We start from the raw sequence: 21,909 nt of genomic DNA on the forward strand, positions 1-21,909 counted from the left end.
CCATAAAAATCTGGTTGGTTGTAAGTGGGTGTACAGAATCAAACGAAATGCAGATGGTTCCATCTCCCGATACAAAGCCAGGCTTGTTGCAAAGGGGTACAGTCAGGAGGAAGGCATTGATTATGGTGAAACGTTCAGTCCAGTGGTTAAACCTACAACAATTCGATTAATCCTAGCATTGGCAGCTCAGTTTCATTGGCCTCTTCGCCAATTGGATGTTAAAAATGCGTTCTTGCATGGTTTACTCAATGAAGAGGTGTATATGGAACAACCTCCAGGATTTCAAAGCCCTAGTCATCCCTCCACTTATGTATGCAAGCTTCAAAAATCTCTATATGGTCTAAAACAGGCCCCTCGAGCCTGGAATGAACGGTTTACAAGTTTTTTGCATGGGTTGGGGTTTCGACAGTCTCCAGCCGATCCTTCTTTGTTTGTTCAACATACATCAGAGGGCACGGTTGTCCTCTTGCTTTATGTGGATGATGTGATTCTCACAGGAAGTGACTCCAGGTTGGTGTCCAATGTTATTTCAGCTCTCACTATGGAATTTGATATGAAGGATTTGGGCAATCTGCACTATTTCTTAGGACTTCAGATTCAATACACTTCTGATGGTCTCTTTGTTTCTCAATCCAAATACACCAAGGAGTTGATTGACAAGGTTGATCTTCAAGACTGTAAACCTTGTGCTACTCCTTGTCTTCCCTATCACAGACTGCTCAAGGATGATGGGAAACCTTATCACAGTCCTGACCAGTATCGAAGTATTGTAGGTGCACTGCAATACCTCACGTTTACTCGACCTGATATCGCCTTCTCAGTTAATCAAGCCTGCCAGTTTATGCACAATCCTATGGAATCCCATGTAGTTGCAGTCAAACGCATAATTCGATATCTCAAAGGCACCTCGGGGTATGGGATTCGATTTCAATCAGGACCACTATATCTGCAATCCTATAGTGATGCAGATTGGGCTGGCGACCCCAACGATCGCAGATCTACATCCGGTTTCATTGTCTTCCTTGGTTCCAATCCAATTTCGTGGGCTTCAAAGAAGCAACATACTGTTTCTCGATCTTCCACAGAGGCTGAATATCGAGCTCTTGCCATCACTGCAGCTGAGCTTGCCTGGATACGCCAACTGTTCTGTGATCTTCACATTCCGTTGTCCTTGCCTCCCATGATACATTGTGACAATGTTTCTGCCATCGCCCTATCCACCAATCCAGTGTTTCATGCTAAGTCGAAACACATTGAAATCGATTACCACTTTGTGCGAGAACGTGTCACACGAGGAGATCTCCAAATTCAACATGTTTCTTCATCTGACCAGTCTGCTGACATTTTGACTAAGGGTCTGTCTGCGCCTTTGTTTCAGTTGCATTGTGGCAATCTCATGCTCAGCTCCTACTCGCATGAGCTTGAGGGGGGATGTAAGAATAGTGAAGCAAGAAATACCAACCTCCAAGTGAAAGATAAATCTATGGCAGAAATGAATGACACTTGTCAAGATCCTACATAGATTGTTATAAGATCCTACATAGTTTGTTATAAGGTTGTTAGATAACAGTTAGTAGAAAGCTTAGTAAGAAGATGTTGTAACAACATATAAAAGTCCTCTTTGTAAACAGAGAAAGAAAGTGAAAAATAACAAGTCTTTTCTTCTCTCAAAAACTGTTTCCCTCCTAACTCTCTCTCTCATTTCTTCCTCTTGATTCTGCGTTCTTTCTTCTTTCTTCATCTCCAAGGTTTCTGCAATTCTTACAGATAGGAGGGAGAGGGTTTTTTCGGTTTGAATGATAGAACAAGAGCACTATTGCTCATATAATATTTGATATGGAGTATAAGTAGAATAAATGTATGTTGGATATTAGATACATATATTTTCTTTAAAGATAATCCAGGTATATTATATAATTGTAGTCTGCAACTAAACAAACGAATTATTTGAGTGGGGACATCTACCTCCAGTGAGTCTTCATTGACTCCGTCGATGTCCACATCCTTTAATTAGAAAAAACCAAACACAAAATATGAACAGAAAGTCACCAAACAGCCAGCCCTGGAATCGAAAGACGCTCAAAGCACGTAAATATACTTCTTACCTAGGTAGCTAGCGGTGCGGCTCATTACTACGTACTTTCATTGCATGTTTCTTCTGCAACCAAAACTGTCAAATTTTCTTAACCTAAAAACCCTAAACTTCCAAATCGAACCCATCTCTTGTCACGATCACAAGGATCACATTCATGTCCTTCCCTTCCAGTTTGAAGGATCGTGTGGCCAAGAACCTACATATATATGTGAATTTCACCAAATTGAGGGGCTGAAGCCATAAATGTATGACCCTTGTGCTATTGAAGGATATCGATATTTAATTTTATCGGTTGGGGATTACTGGTGGAAAATACACGAATTTTGCTCACCATGCATGGTAGATAAGTAGCGCAACCAATAATTATACGTATTTATAGGTGCAATATTGCAATTAATGGAAAAAAGAGTGGTCCATTACCTAAATATTGGATATGCACATGCACTGCATGCATTATTGCATGCAAGCCAGCTGCGATCGAAAGTTTGATGATAAAATTGAGTTTTTGTTACATATTTTTGGATTTGGATTTTATTTGCAAACTCCTAATTCAGTGATGCTTTATAGTAGATGCATCTTAAATTATCATTCAAGAACATGCTTATTTAATAACACGTGCCTCATCATCTCTGCAATTTCCTGTTTTTATTTCTGTTGTAATTTCTTCGTATCAATACTAAAGTTGCTTCTAAATCTTGAAATTTTTTTAATATTTATATAATGATATATATATATATATATATATTTGTTTTTTTCTTTCCTGTTTTTGTTTCTGGTATAGTTTATGGTGCAACTTCAAAATTAGTATTGCCAGTTTCGTGTCTCGATCACCCAAGATCAGGGAGCATATTTGATTTGGAATTCTATTGCTTTTTTATTGGACCACTTGTTGTTGTTGTATGTTTACATTAAGGTATGAGGTATTTAGGTTAAGTCACTCACAATAAAAATAGAATAACGATAATAATTTAGTATAGAACATATCGTTTACAAGGAGTTGAACCTAGATAGCAATACTCAGTGACAGATATGCACGTTTAATTAGAAAATAAAAATTACAAAAAGAGAGAGATTTTTGGAAGAAAAAGTGACCCAAAAGAAACATTATGAAGTGAGAGTGAAATTTATTCAGTCTCCTATTAATAATGTGCTCACAACAAAATACGAGACTAATTTTGTGATCTAGACTTTTTTTTTTTAAATGATCCAAAAGTAAATAACAAATAAACTGCTGAGAATTATTGATTAAAATTATTAGATTTTAAATTTTTTTATTGGCATCATGAGTTTGTAAGGGTGTTGAGAAATAGAAAAGAAAATAATTTTAAGATTATTGAACTAGAAATTTGATTTTAATGCTAAATTATTACTTTAAGCTCTAGAAATTTTGACTCAATCAAACGTGTACCCAACATGTGAAGGCATTTGGCACCACATTATCCAATATGTGAGATTGTTAAATCCTAAGATTATCTTGTTGGGACAAAAGTGGATCTTGCCGTATCGCGCACGAGTAGTGTTATGAAACTCATAGTAATCTTGTGACCTAATAGGATAAACGATTCTCGTTGTAATAAGATAATCAGAAGATAGTTCCGTGGTAATCGAATCATGTACTCAAGCAGATGATGATCTTCTGATCCTCTCAAAACTTTGAACCAAGTTGACAAAGCAATTGTGTGTCTTTGCAGTCTGATCAGGTCTTATATGATAAAGAAAAGGTAGCAAGATTATAATTTCATATCTCAGAGTTAAGCGTGTTTATTTTTCGTTTGAACAGTTTACAACCATATGTTGGGCTGCGGTCTTTCAAAAACAAAGATTATTATAAACAAAAACTGCGGCATCTTTGATTTCGGGTCATCCAAAGATTCCTATACCAAAACAATAGTCTCTTCCTATCTCATCAAACTTTCATTATTGCAGCAGTTGGTTACTTCAATATTTTAAAGGTCTGTCAAACGCAGCAGGAAGATTAAAAAATGAATCAAACCTCATTGAGCTCAATGTTATCTGAGTGAGATTCCTGCTGAGTCAAACCTTATATAAATTAGAAAACTAGATTTTAATCCTTAAATAAGATGAAGTTTAGAAAAATGTCTTATACAAGATTAAAAATTAATTTTAATCTCTAGACTCTATTTAATGCCAGCATATGTATTCAATGTTTCTTTTTTTATTTATAATTTTATGAATTTAAATTTTATGAAAATATTATAAATTTTAATTCTCATTATGGTAGGCATCTTATATAAGAAAATATTTTCGTAGAGATTTTTCGGTACACTTATGTTTTTGCATATTTTCTTATCTGCCACTAATTCATAAAAATATATTTAGGTACGAACATTTCAATACAATGGGTTAGTATAATATGTTTAGGTACGGACATTTCAATACACTAGTTTAGTATAATATATTTAGGTACCAACATTTCGGGACACTAGTTTACTATCATATAGTTTGGTACGGAATTTTGGTACACTTATGTTTTTATATATTTTCTTATCTGTCACTAATTCACTATAATATATTTAAGTACAGGCATTTCGGTACACTAATTTAGTAAAATATATTATGATATGGACGTTTAGGTACACTAATTGAAGAAAGTTAAATAAAATTGTATAATAATAAATTTAAAATTTAATGTAATAACATTAAATAAGTTATCTATTAAATATAAAAACTTTGACAAAAAAAATTCTATTAAATATAAAAACAAAAATATAATATGAATTTGAATTAAGTACACATTAAGGCTCTAAAATCAATAATCAATCTAACACCAGTTTTTTTTTAAAATTATAATCTTCTTGAAGGATTAAAATTCAAAAACCCTATATAAATTATATAGAGAGTGCAGATACGAGGAACAAGAAGGTGCACAATAAGTTCTTACCTGCATTTAACGGACATTTTAAAGAAAAATTACTTTTAATTTGTTCTTATCTTTCGATTACTTTATCATTACGAGAACCGTTTATCTTATAAGGCTTAATCTTATGGTTAAGACTACTTTTGTAATATACTTCCAATTACTTTATCACTACGAGAGGCCTAAGCTTATGGTTAGACTACTTTTTGCAATACTCGGCTATATATCTTCCAAGTACTCTATGAGGCCTAAGCTTACAGTTGTCCGATAAGGCCTTATCTTATGGTTAGTCTTTTTATTTTTTGAACAAAAAATATTATCTATAGGGTGATGGTGGCCTAAGCTAGTTCAAATTCACTCTAGAATCAAATCTAGGAATTCTCTGAAAATAAAATATCACTAGACTACTGTACTAAGTGACATGATTAGTATATTTTTGTAGTACTTTTTTGAGTCTTTGATATCCTACCAAAAACCCATTGTACCAAAACAAATACAACTGGGAAAATATCAAATAATTATTCGTTAAATTAAGGTTTAATAACTTAATTACAGTATCTAAATACAGAAATAAAGAAATAAAAGAATAGTTAGAAACCCAAAAATGCATCACCACCTTGGGTAGGATTGTTATTCAGTCCTTCCGCCCACACCCTTTTATTTACTTTCTCCTCCTCATTCCCACCCTTCTCATTATTATTATTCCTATTTTTGTTATTCTCCTCATTATCCTCGCCTTTATTCTCCTCCTCCCCACCACCACCACCACCACCACCACCTTCTCCTCCGAATATTCCCTTCACCACCGTCTCCACATCGATTTTCTTTTTTATTCCCTCCGTACCCTCCGCCGTGGCAATATCGGGGATGTACGGCGGCCTCGACAGTCGCAAAACCGAATCCCACTCCACCCCCTTAAAGAAATCGTGGCCCTTGATTTCCCCCGACCCGATTCTCTGCTTCGGATCCTTCTCAAGCAATTTTTTTATCAGGTCCCTCAACGCCGTCGTTTCGCCTGTCAGTTCTGGAGCTTTTGTCAGTATCCGATAAAACGTCTCTTTTCTGTTGATCCCCTTGAACGGCGTGGTACCATACAGCATTTCGTAAAGAAGAATCCCGAGGGACCACCAATCGACGCCGAAATCGTGTCCCTGGCCCGATACGATTTCGGGCGCCACGTACTCCTCCGTCCCAACGAACGAGTTGGACTTCTCGGAGTTTTCCAAGTTGACGACGCCAGCTTCAGGCTGCGCCACCGTGTCGTCGGGCGAAATCCCAGAGTTACAGAAGCGGTGGAACGGCGAGCGCCGCTTCTTGTGCACCGGGTTCGATTTAGCTACGGATTTTGATTTCATCGGAGTCGATTGAGCTGATCGAGGAGGAGTCTTTAGGGGGGAGAGCTCGGTGGAGAGATCGAAATCCACGAGCATAATGTGACCATTTTCTTGGATCATGATGTTCTCCGGCTTCAAATCTCTGTAAACAACTCCTAATCCGTGCAGATAATCCAATACCAGAACCAATTCCGCCGCGTAAAATCTGAAAAACCAAAAGGAAAATCAGAATTTTAATTTTCTCGGAAGCCAAACAGAATTTAATACATTAACTTGAGATATTTTGACATTACTTTACCTGATAACCTCATCGGAGAACATCCGCTCGCTCTGTCGTTTCCTGAGGCAATTGAGATCGCGGCCGGGGCAGTATTCAATGGCGTAGCCGACGAACTTCTCAGTGTCGAGAACGCCATGCAACTTAGGCAAGAGTGGATGCTCGAAACGACGTATTACTTGCTGCTCGAAGCTGACTCTACGGTACTCGCTGCCGTCGCTCTTCGCGTCTTTACTCCTCCGCTCGATTAAGTCCTTGGAAATTACCTTCAAGGCCATTAGCCCCTCCGCCGCCGTTTCTTCTCCCTTCACCAGAAATACCACGCCCTTGGCTCCTCTGCCCAGCGCCGAGATCACACACAGCCGCCGGAAATCCAAGCTGGGAACCACGACGCCGTCGTTCTGATCGTCCATGGTTGAAATCTCTGTTTCCGTTGGCAGCTGTGCAGAGAGCCAGATACCGAAATTTATACAAGTCTTAGTGAGGAAGGGTTCAATTCAAAAGGTGGGGGCCCACACATTGCACGGTGTTGTTGGTGGAAGAGGATCCAGTCTGGATCTCTTCCATCAAAACTTCAAGATCAAGTGATCTGGATCGTTGAATTTTGATCTAACGGTTAAAATTATTATAATTTTTAGAAGACCTTTTATTTGTAACCGTTGGATCAAAATTGAACGGTCCGAATCACTTGATCATATGCCTTTGATGGGATAGATTCAGACTGGATCCTCTTCCATGATTGGTGTGACTGGTGCAGCCACGTGGCTGGTGTGTGCTGACGTGGCGTGATCACGCGTTGGTTCGAAGCGCAGGCAATTTGCCTGGTTGTTGCAGAGAACGACGTCATCACTGATTCCATTGTTTGGGAGATTTTTAATTTTTAATTTGGCTGTTAATTTGGAACGCAAGAAAGTGGGGGAAAGTGAATGTGATTCACGTGCTTACGTGAGATCACTTGATTCTAGAAGGCGTGCGGTGCAGGGAATGTTTTGGTTCAAATCCGGCGGTGAGCGGAAAATTTTATTTATTGCGCTTACTTGACTATTACCATATGTTAAAACGAAAGTTCTCATTAGTTAGTTGGGAGACGTTAGGTCATATAGCATAATTTGCAAAAATTATCATGTGATGTTGAATTACTTCATGATATGATATGACGATTGATGAGACAAATAACAAATTTAAAAGTCAAAAATATTATTCGTAAATAAAAATTTTACAATAATTTGTATCATATATATTGTTGATGATGTGTTTGACATTTATATCTTGATCATTAGGTCTTTAATCGATGGTTTAATGATAAAAAATTCAAATTTATAAGATATTTCAGAACTAAAATATATTATACCATGACACGTAACAATGTTATGATGCAATGAGATGGAAGTTTTTGTATGGCCAATGACCTCAAGGGGGGAATGCAGTTGAAAGTTGAAGGTGTGTTTGAATCAAACATACCACATAATAAATGGGTGAATTGAATTTTGGTTGCTGATGGGGTTTTCTGCTTCGGTCTTAGGTTTGGTTTGAGCTTCAAACTTTGGGATCCATCTCTTATGGGTCTTTTCCGGTTCAAAATATGGACACTCGTACCAATCCTCGGTACTAAACCCAACCTAAAGTTTATTTTTATTTTTTTGGTCTTTCTATTTATCCAAAATTTTAAATACACATGATTTTACATGCTTGATCCAAGTAATATTACAATTTTTTGGTAGTACTCTTCAAAAATATCAGGTTTGACTCACATGAATTACGAAAACCTAGTATATTTATGTTAAATTTGATGTTTTTGTTTTGGAACAACGATGGAATTTTATTCAATAGGAGTTACAACAATCGCAACCAAAGCTACCTCCCTACCCACAAAGAATCCTCCAACAAGCCAATCACGTCTCATGGTTCCTCGAACCATGACCGAGTATGATTCTCATGGACTGTAACGCCTGTTCATGCTCTTCTGCAATGAATCGCTCTCTATTGTATAATCTAGCCAAATCTCCTGTAGACTAGAATATTATTGTATAAAAAATCTAGTTAAATTACAATTTCCCAATAGAAAAACAAAAACTAAAATACAATTTCTCATAAAAGAAACTAATTTCAATTTTATTAGCTTGAATTTGAAAATATCACCCTTGTTTCAACCGATTTTATGCAAATGTTAAGGACGGTAACGTTATCTCTTAGGATAAGCAACAAACATGACCCCTTTAATTTATTTTAAAAAATATATAATTATTTTGGTTTCTCTGTCTTCCCAAGTTTCCGAAACGTTTTGCAAACATGGAGAGCGCAACTAGCACTGCTTCTGCTTGAAAAATGGAGGCCCGAAGGCTCGCCATTATCTGCTCCCATATCCGACCCGGTTTGGTTCCGGGTACGACCCGATTAGCTCCCGTTTCTAGGTCCAATTGCCATTCCTGTTTGAACAGTAAGCAGTGGCCCAGTGGCTCCGACGAGGGGAATAGCCAAAACGGCTGCGTTTTCTGTAAAATTATTCGCGGCGAGTCACCCGCTTTCAAGGTTTCTATTTTTCTAGTTAAACTGCATTTTATTTAGTTATTTATGAATATTCCATTTAATTATTTGTGAAATTCTGTACTTTGCAGCTCTACGAAGATGATGTTTGCTTGTGCATATTGGATACGAATCCTCTGAGTAGTGGGTAAGGTATCATTAATCCAATATTTAATTTTTCAATTATTATTTTTCTCAATTTCTAACTTTTCTCTTTTTGTTTGTGCTGTTGTGGTAAATTTGACTGAGTTCATTCAATTTGTTTTGCAAGACGATATTCTAAATTGCTTTAATTTACAAGGAGTTGGATTCGAATTTGGATGTACGGTCTCTACGACCTCATGTTTTTAGCATAATTTTTGTGTACGGTTGCTGCGGCCTCATGTTTTTGGCATAATTTCCATTTCAATATCACAAAACATTGTGTCAAAAACATAAGGTGACGGAGAGTCCATAGTGAGTCACACTTTTAGAGTTTCATTAGCGTTTCTCTACCATTTATAGATCAGCAGGGCAACATTAATGGATGCTTTTAATTCTGTACAGTAGAAATGCAAGTGTTTGTGTCAATTTTGCCGACGTTTCCTATGTATTGTAAGTAAACAGTGCATAAAAGTAAGAAAGAAAGAATGCAACTATATCATCTTTATATGAACTTCTTTTAACCATGTTTTCGTTTCCACTTGCTAAAGTTCCGTACTTTTGCTCGCGCAGGCATTCTCTGGTTATCCCCAAATCGCATTTTTCTTCGTTGAAAGCCACACCTCCGGATGTAAGTACGTCTCACCTTCATAAGTTATGCATTAGATGAAATGATGGGATGAATTTCTCGATGCGTATATGGCAACATTGAGCATGTGTAAAAGATAGAAGTGGTAGAAGAGTGGTGAGCACATTATTAATTGGTTGGACTGTAATTTTCTCTACGTATCTCCGACAAGTTGCTTGGTTATACTGTAATTTCTCTGCAAATATTATGCGTGCGCTTCTTTATTTGTTGTGTAACGTTGTAATGTTTCATGAGTCTGCAGGTGGTAGCTGCAATGTGTTCAAAAGTGCCCTTTATCAGCAGCGCAATCATGAAAGCCACTGGTTCTGGTACGTGTTCGAATTCATTTTCCGGTGTCCCCCTATTGTATCTTCTTTTTGTTCTCAGGTTAAGTACTCAATTAGCAATTAGGATGTGCTGAAATGGCCCTTATACTTCAATGATATTTTCATTGACATCCTTGTTTTCAATTGCATATATTCGGTCATACCTACCTAAGCTTTACTATTTTACACACTTAACGCAGATTCGTTCAGCTTGTTGGTTAACAACGGTACAGCTGCAGGCCAAGTTATATTTCATGTGAGTCGTCGTAATTTCCCTTTTGATTTTCTTTTGGTTAAGCTTATACTTCATAGCAGCAGATACAATTGAAACGATGCATCCTCCATTGAAAATCTGTAAATCGCATTGCGACTGAGCAAGGCGAACTAGATGCATATTTCATCCGATCCCGTTGTTTAACTTGAGGAACGTGATAAGCTTTTGCTAATCTTGCTATGTAACATGGCAATTTCAGACTCATATTCACATAATACCGCGCAAGGCCCTTGATAGCCTCTGGGCTTCTGAGGTATGTACCATTCACATTTTTGCCTCCTTATATGTGAAAGTTGTAGAGTCTTGAGGATATAAGCTTGATATATGCATACATGAACTCCGTAGGGTTTGCGGAGGCGGCCCCTGAACTTAGATCGGGAAGCATCTCGACTTGCAGATCGTGTTCGAGAGCAACTGTCGTTATCAGAAAACTCCAAGAACAGCAAAGGTGAAGGATCTGGTCTTACCGAAAACTAGGTGCATATTTCATCCGATCACGACGTAATTTTCACTGTACAATTATGTGCAATATACATACTTTAGTTCTTCTAAACGTTTAGTATGTGGAGTATGCATCACGCGTAAAAATCAGGAAACAAAAGCGTAATCTCAATTAATTAGCAATTAGCGTTGCATAATGATACGGCAAACTTAAATCCTTCCTCTTGTGAAACTTGCTTCTACGTCACTCAATATATGTCCCCTAACTTCAATCTAACATTTGCCTGGTCTGTATTTCCAAGTTCCAATCCAATTTCTTGTGCATTAACATTGTGGTTTGTCTATTAGTATGCATTAAATTGTGTTTTACTTGCATGAATTATTCCTTAATACAAACAAGGTTTTAGGGAGTTGAGATTTTTGTGTATAGTCGAGTAAGTAGAGACGCGATATTTTTTTGTTGGTGATATTTTCTTTTATACAAACAATAAGGTATTGAACTCAACACAAATATAATACGTCATTGTCATCTATGTGAGTTGGATATGAGACATCTTACTTACAAGTGAAGATAAATACCACTATAGTGTAGTACTACTTGTTAGATAAGCGATATTTTCATTCCTATGAAAGAATACGTTTTTTTTAGAAGATACTGAATTTAAACAATGGATTAAAAAGAGTTAATTGATCCTACTCTATATTATTTTAGGGCGTCTCGCCAAATATATCTTCTTTTTTTGTGTAACAAAAAGTTGGGGGAGGGATCCTTCTTCATTCTAGGATCAGGGCATACCACAACCTTTTTGATAACTCACAGAAGGCGCCATAGCCCTCTTCTTTAGTTTTTTACAGACCGCCCACCAAGAAGAATTGCCGGCAATGAAACTCGAACTTAGGTCTTGGTCTAGCAAAGAAAATATCATTACTAACTCAATCCACCCTTGTTGGCCTTCCAATTAAACCATAAACTACATGTGTTTCCCTTTCTTTTACTCATTGGAAGTTGAAAGGTAGAATTAAAGGATAATACTTCCCCCTTGGATGGACGAGCTCATTCCCCCATTTGCGACGCATCTTTACCATAGGATTTTCATTATAAGAACGATATAATCTCTTAATCTTCATTTGAAGATCATCCATACAAAAAAATCATTTGAATAAGAAATCGTTTAGTTACCTAAATGTATCAAATAAATTAACGGTGTAAGTAAACATGTAAACGGGTCGGGTTTACTGGGTTTAGGTCTGGTTGAACCCGACTTGTTTCAACCTGTTAACCTGTTAACCTTTTTTTATCTTTTATTTTTTTTAAAGTTTTACATTTCATCCAAATCAATTACAGCATGCAATGTATTTGATTTCCCATGAATGAAAGCTATCGAATCTTTTCAAATAAAAAAAAATTACAGCCCCGTTTGTGAGCATCATCGAAGATTTCCTTGAGCTTGAGTCTGCCAAAATCCAAAAATAACAGCATCCTATGTCCTGCGATTTTTTAGACATAATGCAGAGACCTAATCGCAGTTGAAATTATCCAAAGCACAAAACCCATGAACAAAAAGCAAAACCCATTATCCAAAGCACAATCGCAGTTGAAATTATCAAACACAAATCAACTAATTCTGAATTAATTCGAAGTTGTTTTGAAGAAACCACCTAAAATCAAGCTCAAGTAAAAACAACGAAAAGTAATCGAAATGAAAGAAGAGGTGGAAGGGAATCGGAGCTTACCAAAGAGAGAGTGGTGGAGTCGGAAGGGAAGGAGCATAGCGATGAGCAATCTTTCAGTCTCAGAGAGCAACGCCGTGCTATGGTGCGAGAGAGAGAGTTGTGAGGGAGCTGAGGGTTTTCTATTAGGACTATTGAAATTACACAAAAATCCTCAATAACGGGTCTTAACGGGTTTCGTGGGTTTACCCAAAATGATCCGTTATTTGACGGGTTGACCCGTTAACAACCCGACCCGTTTATCACTCACCAGAAGACTAATTTTAACGGGTTGGATCAGATCGGGTCGGGTTAACGGGTCAAGTGAAAAATGCCAGGTCTAGGTGTAACTACCAAGTAGCATATTTATGATGAACCGTTGATTTATTTGATATATTTAAATGGTTAAGTGATCTCTAGTTCAAATGAATTTTTTGATCTTCAAATGAAAATTAAGACATTGAACAATTTTGATTATGAAATTTCAATGGTAACGATACGTCATTCGTAAGTGGGAAAATGAGTTCATCCCCAAAAGAAGAATGCAAACATTATCCAAAACTAAATAGAAGGAAAGTGTAGTATCAAAACTTTCCAAGTTGGAATTTGGTTTGGGACAAAGTAGTTTTGTTTTCCACGAAACGATATTTACGAAGATTTGTTTAGGAGCATGTAACTTGCGTGATTAAGAGTTTATTTTTAGTATTATTTGACAATTGACACATTTACATTGCCCCAACAATGACACAATTAAAACTATGACATTCATAATATTGTTGGACTTAGTCAAGTTTATTAGAGCAATATTCTTTATAGTTGAGTCGAATTTGAGATGACTTTTAAGTAAATGTTGTGAATAATGACCAATAAATCAATTTCCCATTGACGTCCCATCTTTTGGGATCAATCCCATTGACCGACTTTCATAATCCAAAGGGTGTTGAAAATTGGGTAAAATTATGAGAGAGTAAGGCATTGGCCATTCACCAATATGATTCTTTGTGGATTCTTTTGGTGAGAATACTAGAGATCGATAAATCGTATTCGTTTATCGTATAACATACGATTAGTTTTTATCAAGTACTGTTTGTATTTAATTTTAAATAAAAATATTTAAAATGATTTTTGACAGCGCTATGTACAATGAATAGACATGATTCACGGATTTTCGAAATCCTCACAAAGAGTATCCGGTGAGGATCCATATTTGGCCATTCACACTGTGAATGGCAATTTTAAAATTATAAGTGGGAGGTCTTAGGTTCGATTTTTGTCAAAAGCAAATTTAAATAATCTTATTGTTAGTCCATTGTGAGGCTAAGCCCACTCCCTTCTTCTTAGTGTAGATAATATTGTTTTCAATCAAAAAATTAAAAAAAAACAGTAAAAGTCACCTATGAAAAATAGATTAAATAAATAAATAATCAAAATTAACAAAAAGGGACAACTTCCAATTAAAATTGAAACTTACAGGGGAAGGCCCAAATCCAAAAGTCAATATTCTAATGTTAGTGTAATTGCTAGTTCAATAATCCGTTTAAAGTTTAAACCATATTTTGGGAGGAAATTACTATTGTCAGCCTAAAGTTTTCACTTTTGCATTTAAATTTTTTTATAATATACTTGTGAGATGCTTAAAATTATATTATTATAGCGCTAATGTATTTCATTAAATTATTACTTAAATATTAATTAATGTATTTATTTTTTAATAGTGACATATCACAAAATTTACAAATGTAATATACAAAATCAATATAACTAGAATTAAAAAAAGTGATGCTAGGAATATTACATTTGTTGACAAAATTTTGAAAACTAAAAGATATGAAAGTTGATGATTAGTGTATTACTTAAACGTTGATAAACATATTCATTTCTATTAATAACATATCATTTAATTTACAAATTTTATTTTAAAATTTAATCTTTTCAACATTATTCTTAAAAAAAAAAAAAAAATGTCGCAAGTCTTTGTCCTCTCAATTCTCAAACCCCCCCAGTGGGAAACGTACTCCCCTTTGAGGGTTTGCCTTTGCCTCTCTCTTCGTCTTCGTCTCCTCCATTTCGCGCTTTCCTTTTTATTTCCCTCACCCTTTCGCTTTCGCCCACCACCTCCTACTCCTCCTCTCTCCACCGCTTAAACATCGATTTTTGGACGCCCGCATCCGCAGAAAACGCCATAGGAAACAATCAATTTGGGGAAAGGAAGCAGAAGACGGATATGGCGCCGAGTCCCGCATCGTCGACGGCGGAGAAACTCAAGAAGGACGGCAACACCTACTTCAAGAAAGAGCGATTCGCGGCCGCCATCGATGCGTATACTGAGGTATTGTTGTTTTGTTTCTGCAATTCGTTGCCCTCGTGTACTTTGCCTGTGTGGAAAATTTAAATGGTAAAGGTTTGATCTTTGTGATTGATGATTTTGTGGTGTTGTTTTTTGGCATTTGGGTTTTGAAGGCAATCACTCTGTGCCCTAATGTTCCTGTTTATTTTACGAATCGCGCTCTGTGCCATCTCAAGCGTAAGTATGTATGATCACCCCCTCTCTCTAGTTTCAATTTTCGTTTTCCTTTTTGTTTGTTGGATTTCATTAATGGGTTTTGAGTAATGCAGTGATTGGACGAAAGTCGAAGAGGATTCTCGGAGAGCTATTCAGCTTGATCATAACTCAGTTAAGGTAAAATTCTTATGTTTTGGTTTTGATTTTGTTCTTTTTTTCTTTCTATAAATGTGTTTCTACGATGTTATCTGTGACATGAAAATAGAGCGGTGAGATGTTTGGAAGAGTGAGATTTTGGTATATTGATATATCCTTTTGTGTATCGGCTCGAGATGTTGTCGTGGTGCTGCAGGGGGTTGTATTCACTGATGAATTGTGATAAATTGAATGTCAGCATTTTAACGCATGGAGGTCGGGTCAGAAATCGTTGGCCTACATTACACGCACGAGGACTTTGTCCGTTTGTTACCTTTTCTAACAAGCCATCAGTTTATGAGTTGGATGCTATTTATACAATTTGAGCACATTCAAGTGGCAAAAGACGTTTAATACCAGTTTTGTTGGCACCCAGATGCATAATATGAATTTTCACCTAGATGATAGCTTGAAAGTGGGTTCCTTCTATGTGCTTTGTGCTCTTGACTTTTCTGTTTGAGATTATGATCTGACTTCTGAGAACCTGTGCTTTCTTGTCATTTTTCGCTTGGTTGCAAGTGTATATTCTGTACATTACACTTTTAAACAAGTATTGGATGGGTGGAAGTTTGTATAGTAATGTTGCATATCTTGTATGTTTCCCTGTACACTTCTCCGAGTCTTGCACATTAACCCATTGTCGTCTGGCCATTTTCCTTTTTTCTAGAATCATCATCTTGCCGCATAGTTCATTGAAAATTTTATGTGTGACAGGGTAACTATATATTGGGGCTTGCTTTACTACAGAAGCAAGAGTATGGCGAGGGAGTTAAGGCACTGGAGAGGGTAAGGAGTGCTTTCTGTCTAGCTTTCTCTTATCATGAACATTGAGAAAACATCTCTTAGTATGCTGCTTTTCAGTTTATGATTACGATAGAAGAACAAATTGGAGGTCAATCAAACTCACAAAATTTCTGCTAAAAACTACTTATATCTAGTGAAATTATGAAAGTTGTATAACCCATTCAGAAAAAAAAAGAAAAAGAAAATACAACTGAGGATACTTTAGAAAGATTATGGCTTTTTTGATCTTATTTTGAAAGTTGCATAATCTCATAGAACAAAGATGGTTATGAGAGGCTGTATTATAGTTGCATCACAATGATGCAATTGATATTCACCACTTGCTTAGAAGGCCTTGCTCGACATGCTTGTATATGATGTAATTTGAAAACAGTGGGGAAATCAGGTGTATCACAGAAGCTTAAGCAGTCAAATGGCACTAATACTGTATAATATCCTGCCTGATTTGATCATAATACTTTTATTATTTCATAGTCCTTTCAAACTATTATTTCATAGTGTTCATACTGCTTTTAAAACCTGTTTGTTGGATATAGTTGCTTACGACGTGGATAAAATATTTGAATTCTACTGAAGTTTGTTTGAACTTCCTGTACAGGCTTTGGATCTTGGGAGGGGTGCCAATCTGAATGATTATATGGTAGAGGAGATCTGGCAGGAGCTTTCGAAAGCAAAGTACATGGAGTGGGAGGAGACATCGAGCAAACGTTCATGGGAATTGCAAAATTTGAAGTATGTCTTCCTTGGGTTCAGGCGTATGATGTCTGAAAATGTTTTCAATATTGAAAAACTGTTGATGTTCGTTTAAAGGGAGCTGGTTCATAAAACTTGTTTCATGTCTCAGAGAAGCTTGTGAGACTGCTCTCAAAAAGAAACATGACTCTTGTCAAAAGAAACAGTTAGAGGCGTTAGGAAGAGTGTTCGAGAAAGCTGCAGAAGCTGACACGCCTAGTGAGGTCAGTGCATGGTTTTGGTTTTCTTTGTCTTCCATTCTCAGTTACTTTTGTTGTGACATTGTTAAAAAAACTTCAGGTGCCGGATTACCTATGTTGCAAAATCACGCTTGACATATTTCGTGATCCTGTGATTACTCCAAGTGGGGCTACATATGAGAGATCAGTGATCCTTCACCATCTTGAGAAGGTATATGTTGTCATATTTCATCTACTAATACAAATGCCTTCTCTGCACTGGTGTATATAATCACATTGATCTCGGGCCTTTTTTTGGCACTATATACCAGGTTGGCAATTTCGATCCAATCACTCGAGAGCCGCTTGATCAATCAGAGCTAATATCAAACTTTGCCATAAAAGAAGCAGTTCAAGCATATTTACAAGAGCATGGTTGGGCCTACAGAGCATAGTGAAGGTTGAATTTTATCGGAAACTTATAGAGTCGATAATTGTGTTAAAACATGTACCGAACTACCTGTGGCAGACTGCAGTGTCCTCTTTGTGTTTTTGATATTTGGTGATGTGCCCTAGAATCATATTGAGGGTCCTATCCTTTCAGAAAATGTATATAGATTACAATGAAAACCAGTTCTGCACTCAGTGCCGGTGTAGATTCGTCCTACTTCACATTGTTGTGGTTTACTAATTCGGTCTCTCTTTGGGTCCTCAAAACAAGTTTTTCCGCTTCATATCGATGTATACGTTCAAATGCGGGGCTCGATTTGAATGTTTTAAATCGGACCGTTATATTTATGGTCTAAATGATCTCACATCACAATGTATATGCAACCCATTGATGCATTGTAGAATTTTCGCTCCAAAGTTTTCTGTCTGTTTTCTCAACTAAACTGTGATCCACCTGTTTTTCATTTAGATCTGTTCATCCTATGATTGTTAGGAGGCAGTGAGCTCAATACGCAAATCCTCCAAACCACTTAAAAGGAAAAGGGATGAGGATTATCTCCGGATCCTCTTTGTGAGGATTTTGGGGATCAATTCATCCTAGTCGTTCATCGTATATTGTGCAGTCAACTTTCGTTAAGTATTTGTTTGTGTTCATTTTTAAATAAAAAATTCAAAATAATTTTTAGCCACAAGATGACTGAAGAATGATATGATGCACTGATCCATGGGATCCTCACAAACAGGATTAAGATAGAATCCTATTACCCACCCTCTAGCAAGCCTTTATTTTATTATTATATGTTTTTTTAATTAATTTTAAATCAGTTAATGAATATTTTTACATATATTTGTAACAAGAGATGGACGGAATGTAATAAAATTGTATGAATCACAGTAATATTGATTCTTTCCCAATTGGTTGGATCGTAGGTGTGATGATTTACTTCATGGACGAGGTCTCTGGTGAAGTCCAGGATGACCCAGTTGCGCCAAGGAAAAGAATAGAAGAAGAAGTCCAGGATGACCCAGTTGCGCCAAGGAAAAGAATAGAAGAAGCATTTGACTCCTTCATGCATGCTCCACTTGGCTCGGGGGATATAGCTTTAGTTGGTAGAGCTCCACTCTTGCAATTGTGTAGTTGCTCTATTTTTTTTATACAATGCCACTGTTGTTAATTGAAATGATTTTTCGAAGCAAAAACAAGGTTCACATATGTGATTTCGCCTGCGAATTAGGTCAGTTGATCCTATTACTGTAAATTAGAGTAAAGTTTTTTTTTTAAATAAATTTTTATTATTTAAAAAAAATTACATCTCGTTGAAAACATTTTAATTTTCGTAGGGTTTTCGCTTGCACTCTCCCATATATAATGCGAACAAACTCGGCCCACAGTAATCCCGAAAAAAGAAAAAACTGTTCACATCCTCGTTCACTCTCTCTCGCTCACAAAACCTCCCGGCGGGACTCTAGGGTTTTCAGAGACCTCATCTCTCTCGGTCGACCGCAACCATGGCGACCACCACCGCCGCGGCTCCGCGTCAGCTCTCTCAGAAGGAGGCTGACATCCAGATGATGTTGGCCGCCGAAGTCCACCTCGGTACCAAAAACTGTGATTTCCAGATGGAAAGATACGTCTTCAAGCGCCGCAATGATGGTACACTCTCATCTCTTTCCATTTTTTCAGATATAGTTCTGATTTTTAGTTTTTATTTCTGCTTTTGCAATTGTATCGATGCTGGGAAAATGCATATTTATCAAAATAAATATCAGATTTTTTTTATTTTGTTTGTATTTGAAATGATGGACAATTTATATTTGTTTTGCCAGATCTGTTATTTGGATAATTTAGCTCTAGGGTTATTTGTTTTCTGAGGTGCATTTTGTTTCTGTAATTTTTCTTTCAAATTAATATGCATTTGTGACTATCTGAACTGATTCATTTGGTTCAATTTACTTGGGTTTAGAAAATTAGATGGTTTTAATATCAATTGATTGTGTATCGGGACTGTCTGTGCAAGAAGCTCTATAATTTGGCATGTGTGTGATAAAGCGGTTGTGAAGCGCATTAGTATGCGGTTGTGGAGCGCAATATTGTGCTAATCTGTGTTATTGTTCGTCGTATTGTTTCGTTAGCCATTGATTCGTTTCAGGACTAGCTTTCAGTTAACGAATTGGCATTTTAGTGATTAGTTTTGGTTGTTCTTAGGGATTTACATTATCAATCTTGGAAAAACTTGGGACAAGCTTCAGATGGCTGCCAGGGTGATTGTTGCGATTGAGAATCCCAAGGATATCATTGTACAATCAGCAAGGCCCTATGGTCAGAGGGCTGTCCTGAAATTCGCTCAACACACTGGCGCTAATGCTATTGCTGGAAGACACACGCCAGGTACTTTCACAAATCAGCTCCAGACGTCGTTCAATGAGCCCCGTCTCCTCATTCTGACTGACCCACGAACTGACGCTCAGGTGATGATCATATTCTATTTCTAGTGGCATTGTATGTTCCTTCTTTGTTGCCATATTTAAGTTGATGTTTTTATTCAGGGCTTGTGTATATGTTATATATAATTCTCTTAGTTATTTCCCAATTTTGATCTGCTTGTTTTTCTTAGTGTGTTCTGATAGTCGTTATGTGCCTGCAGCCAATTAAGGAGGCTGCTTTGGGAAACATACCAACCATTGCTTTCTGCGATACTGATTCCCCTATGCGTTATGTTGATATTGGCATCCCTGCCAATAACAAGGGTAAACACAGCATCGGATGTCTTTTCTGGCTCCTAGCAAGGATGGTTTTGCAGATGCGTGGTTCTCTCCTTCCTGGGCATAAGTGGGATGTCATGGTAAGCCCAGAACACCACTAGTAAAAAATTATAATGTTTCCTTTGAATTTGAAACTGTATGCTTTGGCTTTTCGGCCTTATTTGTAAGTTACCTGAGGGCTCTGTTAAGATATAGTCCGTAAACTTTTAATCATCGTCCAAAATTTCTTTTTGCAGGTTGATCTTTTCTTCTATAGAGACCCTGAGGAGGCCAAGGAAAAGGAAGATGAAGATGTTCCTCAAATCCCAGATTATGGAACTGCAGATTATGTTGCACCTGTTATTGGCGGGGCTGATCAGTGGCCTACCCAAGTTTCTGATGCTCCTTGGCCAACAGATGCCACTACAAGTGTCCCGGCAGCTCCTGTTGTTGGCTGGACCGCAGAACCAGGTTTCACTTGTCAACTTTTTAGTGTTGTAAATTTTGTGGTAGAATCATCACATTTTGATTGTAAAATCCTTCTTGGATTCTACAGGCTGTTGGAAACATTTATGCTTAATCACATTACATGTTATCAAGTATGCATCTGTTTTCTCAATCATGTACCTATTCTGACACAAATTTGTTTCTTCCCTATCTCGTTTATGTTTGAGTGCAGGCGCAGTAGGGGGAGAGTGGGATTCGATTCCTCCAACACAAATCCCTGCTTCCGCGGTGGAAGGTGTTGTTCCTCCTCCTAGTGGCTGGGAATTATGAAATTCTGAAGGGTGCTCGTCACAATGTCGTTGAATCTGTAGTCGGCTAGATTTTCTTCTCTCTTTTGGGATTTTGTAAAAGGATTATGATACCATTTCGAAAAAATGGATCGTTTTTGAAGCCGTTTAGTTTAGATTTGAGTTACTCTGTGAGGTCTAGACAATGTTATCCTTGAATGATTTCTTTTTATTAATTTATCGTAATTTACCAAAAGAATTACATCTTTAATAATCAATCAAATGTGAGTTTTTATGTTTATAGCCAGAAGTCACCTTTATTTTATTTTATTTTAAATTGGAAAGGATGTTTTATTATGAACATAGAATAGCACAAATTATCTAAACACAAACAAGAATATCATGAACTATAACTGCGTCTTTGTAAAACAGACCTACCATGGACTATCAATATTTCTTTACTAATTTCGAAAAATGTCACAAAAAGGATCGACTATCAATATTCCTTACAAAAATACACGAAAATGTCCAAGAGAAATACAACAGACTAGGTGTGTACATTATCGACGTGATCCTCGGTGCAAAATTTTTAGCAAAAAACTTAAGGTGAGCCAAAAGAGCGTCACACATACCTCTAAGTCAAGTCAAATCAAATGGCACTTAAATAAGGACAAGGATTGTCTGCCCTCCCACTTCCGGTGCTCTCCTATACCCTCCTGTTTGTGTGGTCATGGTTAAGTCACGTTAACATTTTATATTACTATTTATTTTTCTCTTATTATCTCTATAAAAAAAACAATATAAAATATTGACGTGGCTTAACTGTGACAACACAAAACAGAAGGGCACGGAAGGACATCGAAAGTAGGAGGGCAGACAATCCTTGTCCATTAAATAAACCTAAATACCTTCATACAATTACACCTAAAACTCTTGTAATATT

The 21,909-nt window shown here is 36.9% G+C and overlaps 4 protein-coding genes across 5 annotated transcripts; 3 read left to right on the forward strand and 1 right to left on the reverse strand.

The window, feature by feature from the left end:
• Positions 1-5,481: 5,481 nt before the first annotated feature.
• On the reverse strand, positions 5,482-7,044 carry LOC103932441 (serine/threonine-protein kinase OXI1). The gene is made up of 2 exons (XM_009342051.3): positions 6,606-7,044; positions 5,482-6,512 (listed from the first exon to the last, which is right to left on the reverse strand). The coding sequence occupies exons 1-2, from the start codon at positions 6,995-6,997 to the stop codon at positions 5,564-5,566; spliced, it is 1,341 nt and encodes a 446-aa protein (XP_009340326.2). The 5' UTR covers positions 6,998-7,044; the 3' UTR covers positions 5,482-5,563.
• Positions 7,045-8,786: 1,742 nt separating this feature from the next.
• Positions 8,787-11,194, forward strand: LOC103932442 (adenylylsulfatase HINT3). The gene is made up of 8 exons (XM_048566611.1): positions 8,787-9,113; positions 9,200-9,255; positions 9,654-9,701; positions 9,822-9,879; positions 10,139-10,205; positions 10,403-10,458; positions 10,676-10,729; positions 10,822-11,194. Exons 1-8 carry the CDS (start codon positions 8,910-8,912, stop codon positions 10,951-10,953), a joined length of 675 nt encoding a protein of 224 aa, XP_048422568.1. The 5' UTR covers positions 8,787-8,909; the 3' UTR covers positions 10,954-11,194.
• On the forward strand, positions 10,823-17,774 carry LOC103932444 (E3 ubiquitin-protein ligase CHIP). 2 transcript variants are annotated; one of them, XM_048566609.1, is made up of 9 exons: positions 10,823-10,953; positions 14,802-14,956; positions 15,088-15,155; positions 15,244-15,307; positions 16,040-16,111; positions 16,728-16,861; positions 16,974-17,085; positions 17,162-17,272; positions 17,373-17,774. In XM_048566609.1, the coding sequence occupies exons 2-9, from the start codon at positions 14,852-14,854 to the stop codon at positions 17,493-17,495; spliced, it is 789 nt and encodes a 262-aa protein (XP_048422566.1). In that variant the 5' UTR covers positions 10,823-10,953; positions 14,802-14,851; the 3' UTR covers positions 17,496-17,774. The 2 variants fall into 2 exon arrangements, with proteins under 2 accessions (XP_048422566.1, XP_009340329.2); XM_009342054.2 differs by lacking the exon at positions 10,823-10,953 and having other exon boundaries at positions 14,608-14,956.
• A 1,093-nt stretch (positions 17,775-18,867) lies between these two features.
• Positions 18,868-21,267, forward strand: LOC103932443 (40S ribosomal protein Sa-2-like). Its single transcript, XM_009342053.3, has 5 exons — positions 18,868-19,144; positions 19,697-19,959; positions 20,136-20,333; positions 20,490-20,703; positions 20,912-21,267. The coding sequence occupies exons 1-5, from the start codon at positions 19,000-19,002 to the stop codon at positions 21,007-21,009; spliced, it is 918 nt and encodes a 305-aa protein (XP_009340328.2). The 5' UTR covers positions 18,868-18,999; the 3' UTR covers positions 21,010-21,267.
• The last annotated feature ends 642 nt before the right edge of the window (positions 21,268-21,909 follow it).

Source organism: the organism of the source record quoted next, unplaced genomic scaffold, assembly GCF_019419815.1.
Source record: "Pyrus x bretschneideri cultivar Hongxiangsu unplaced genomic scaffold, Pyrus_bretschneideri_v1 Contig10, whole genome shotgun sequence".
Classification (NCBI taxonomy): domain Eukaryota; kingdom Viridiplantae; phylum Streptophyta; class Magnoliopsida; order Rosales; family Rosaceae; genus Pyrus; species Pyrus x bretschneideri.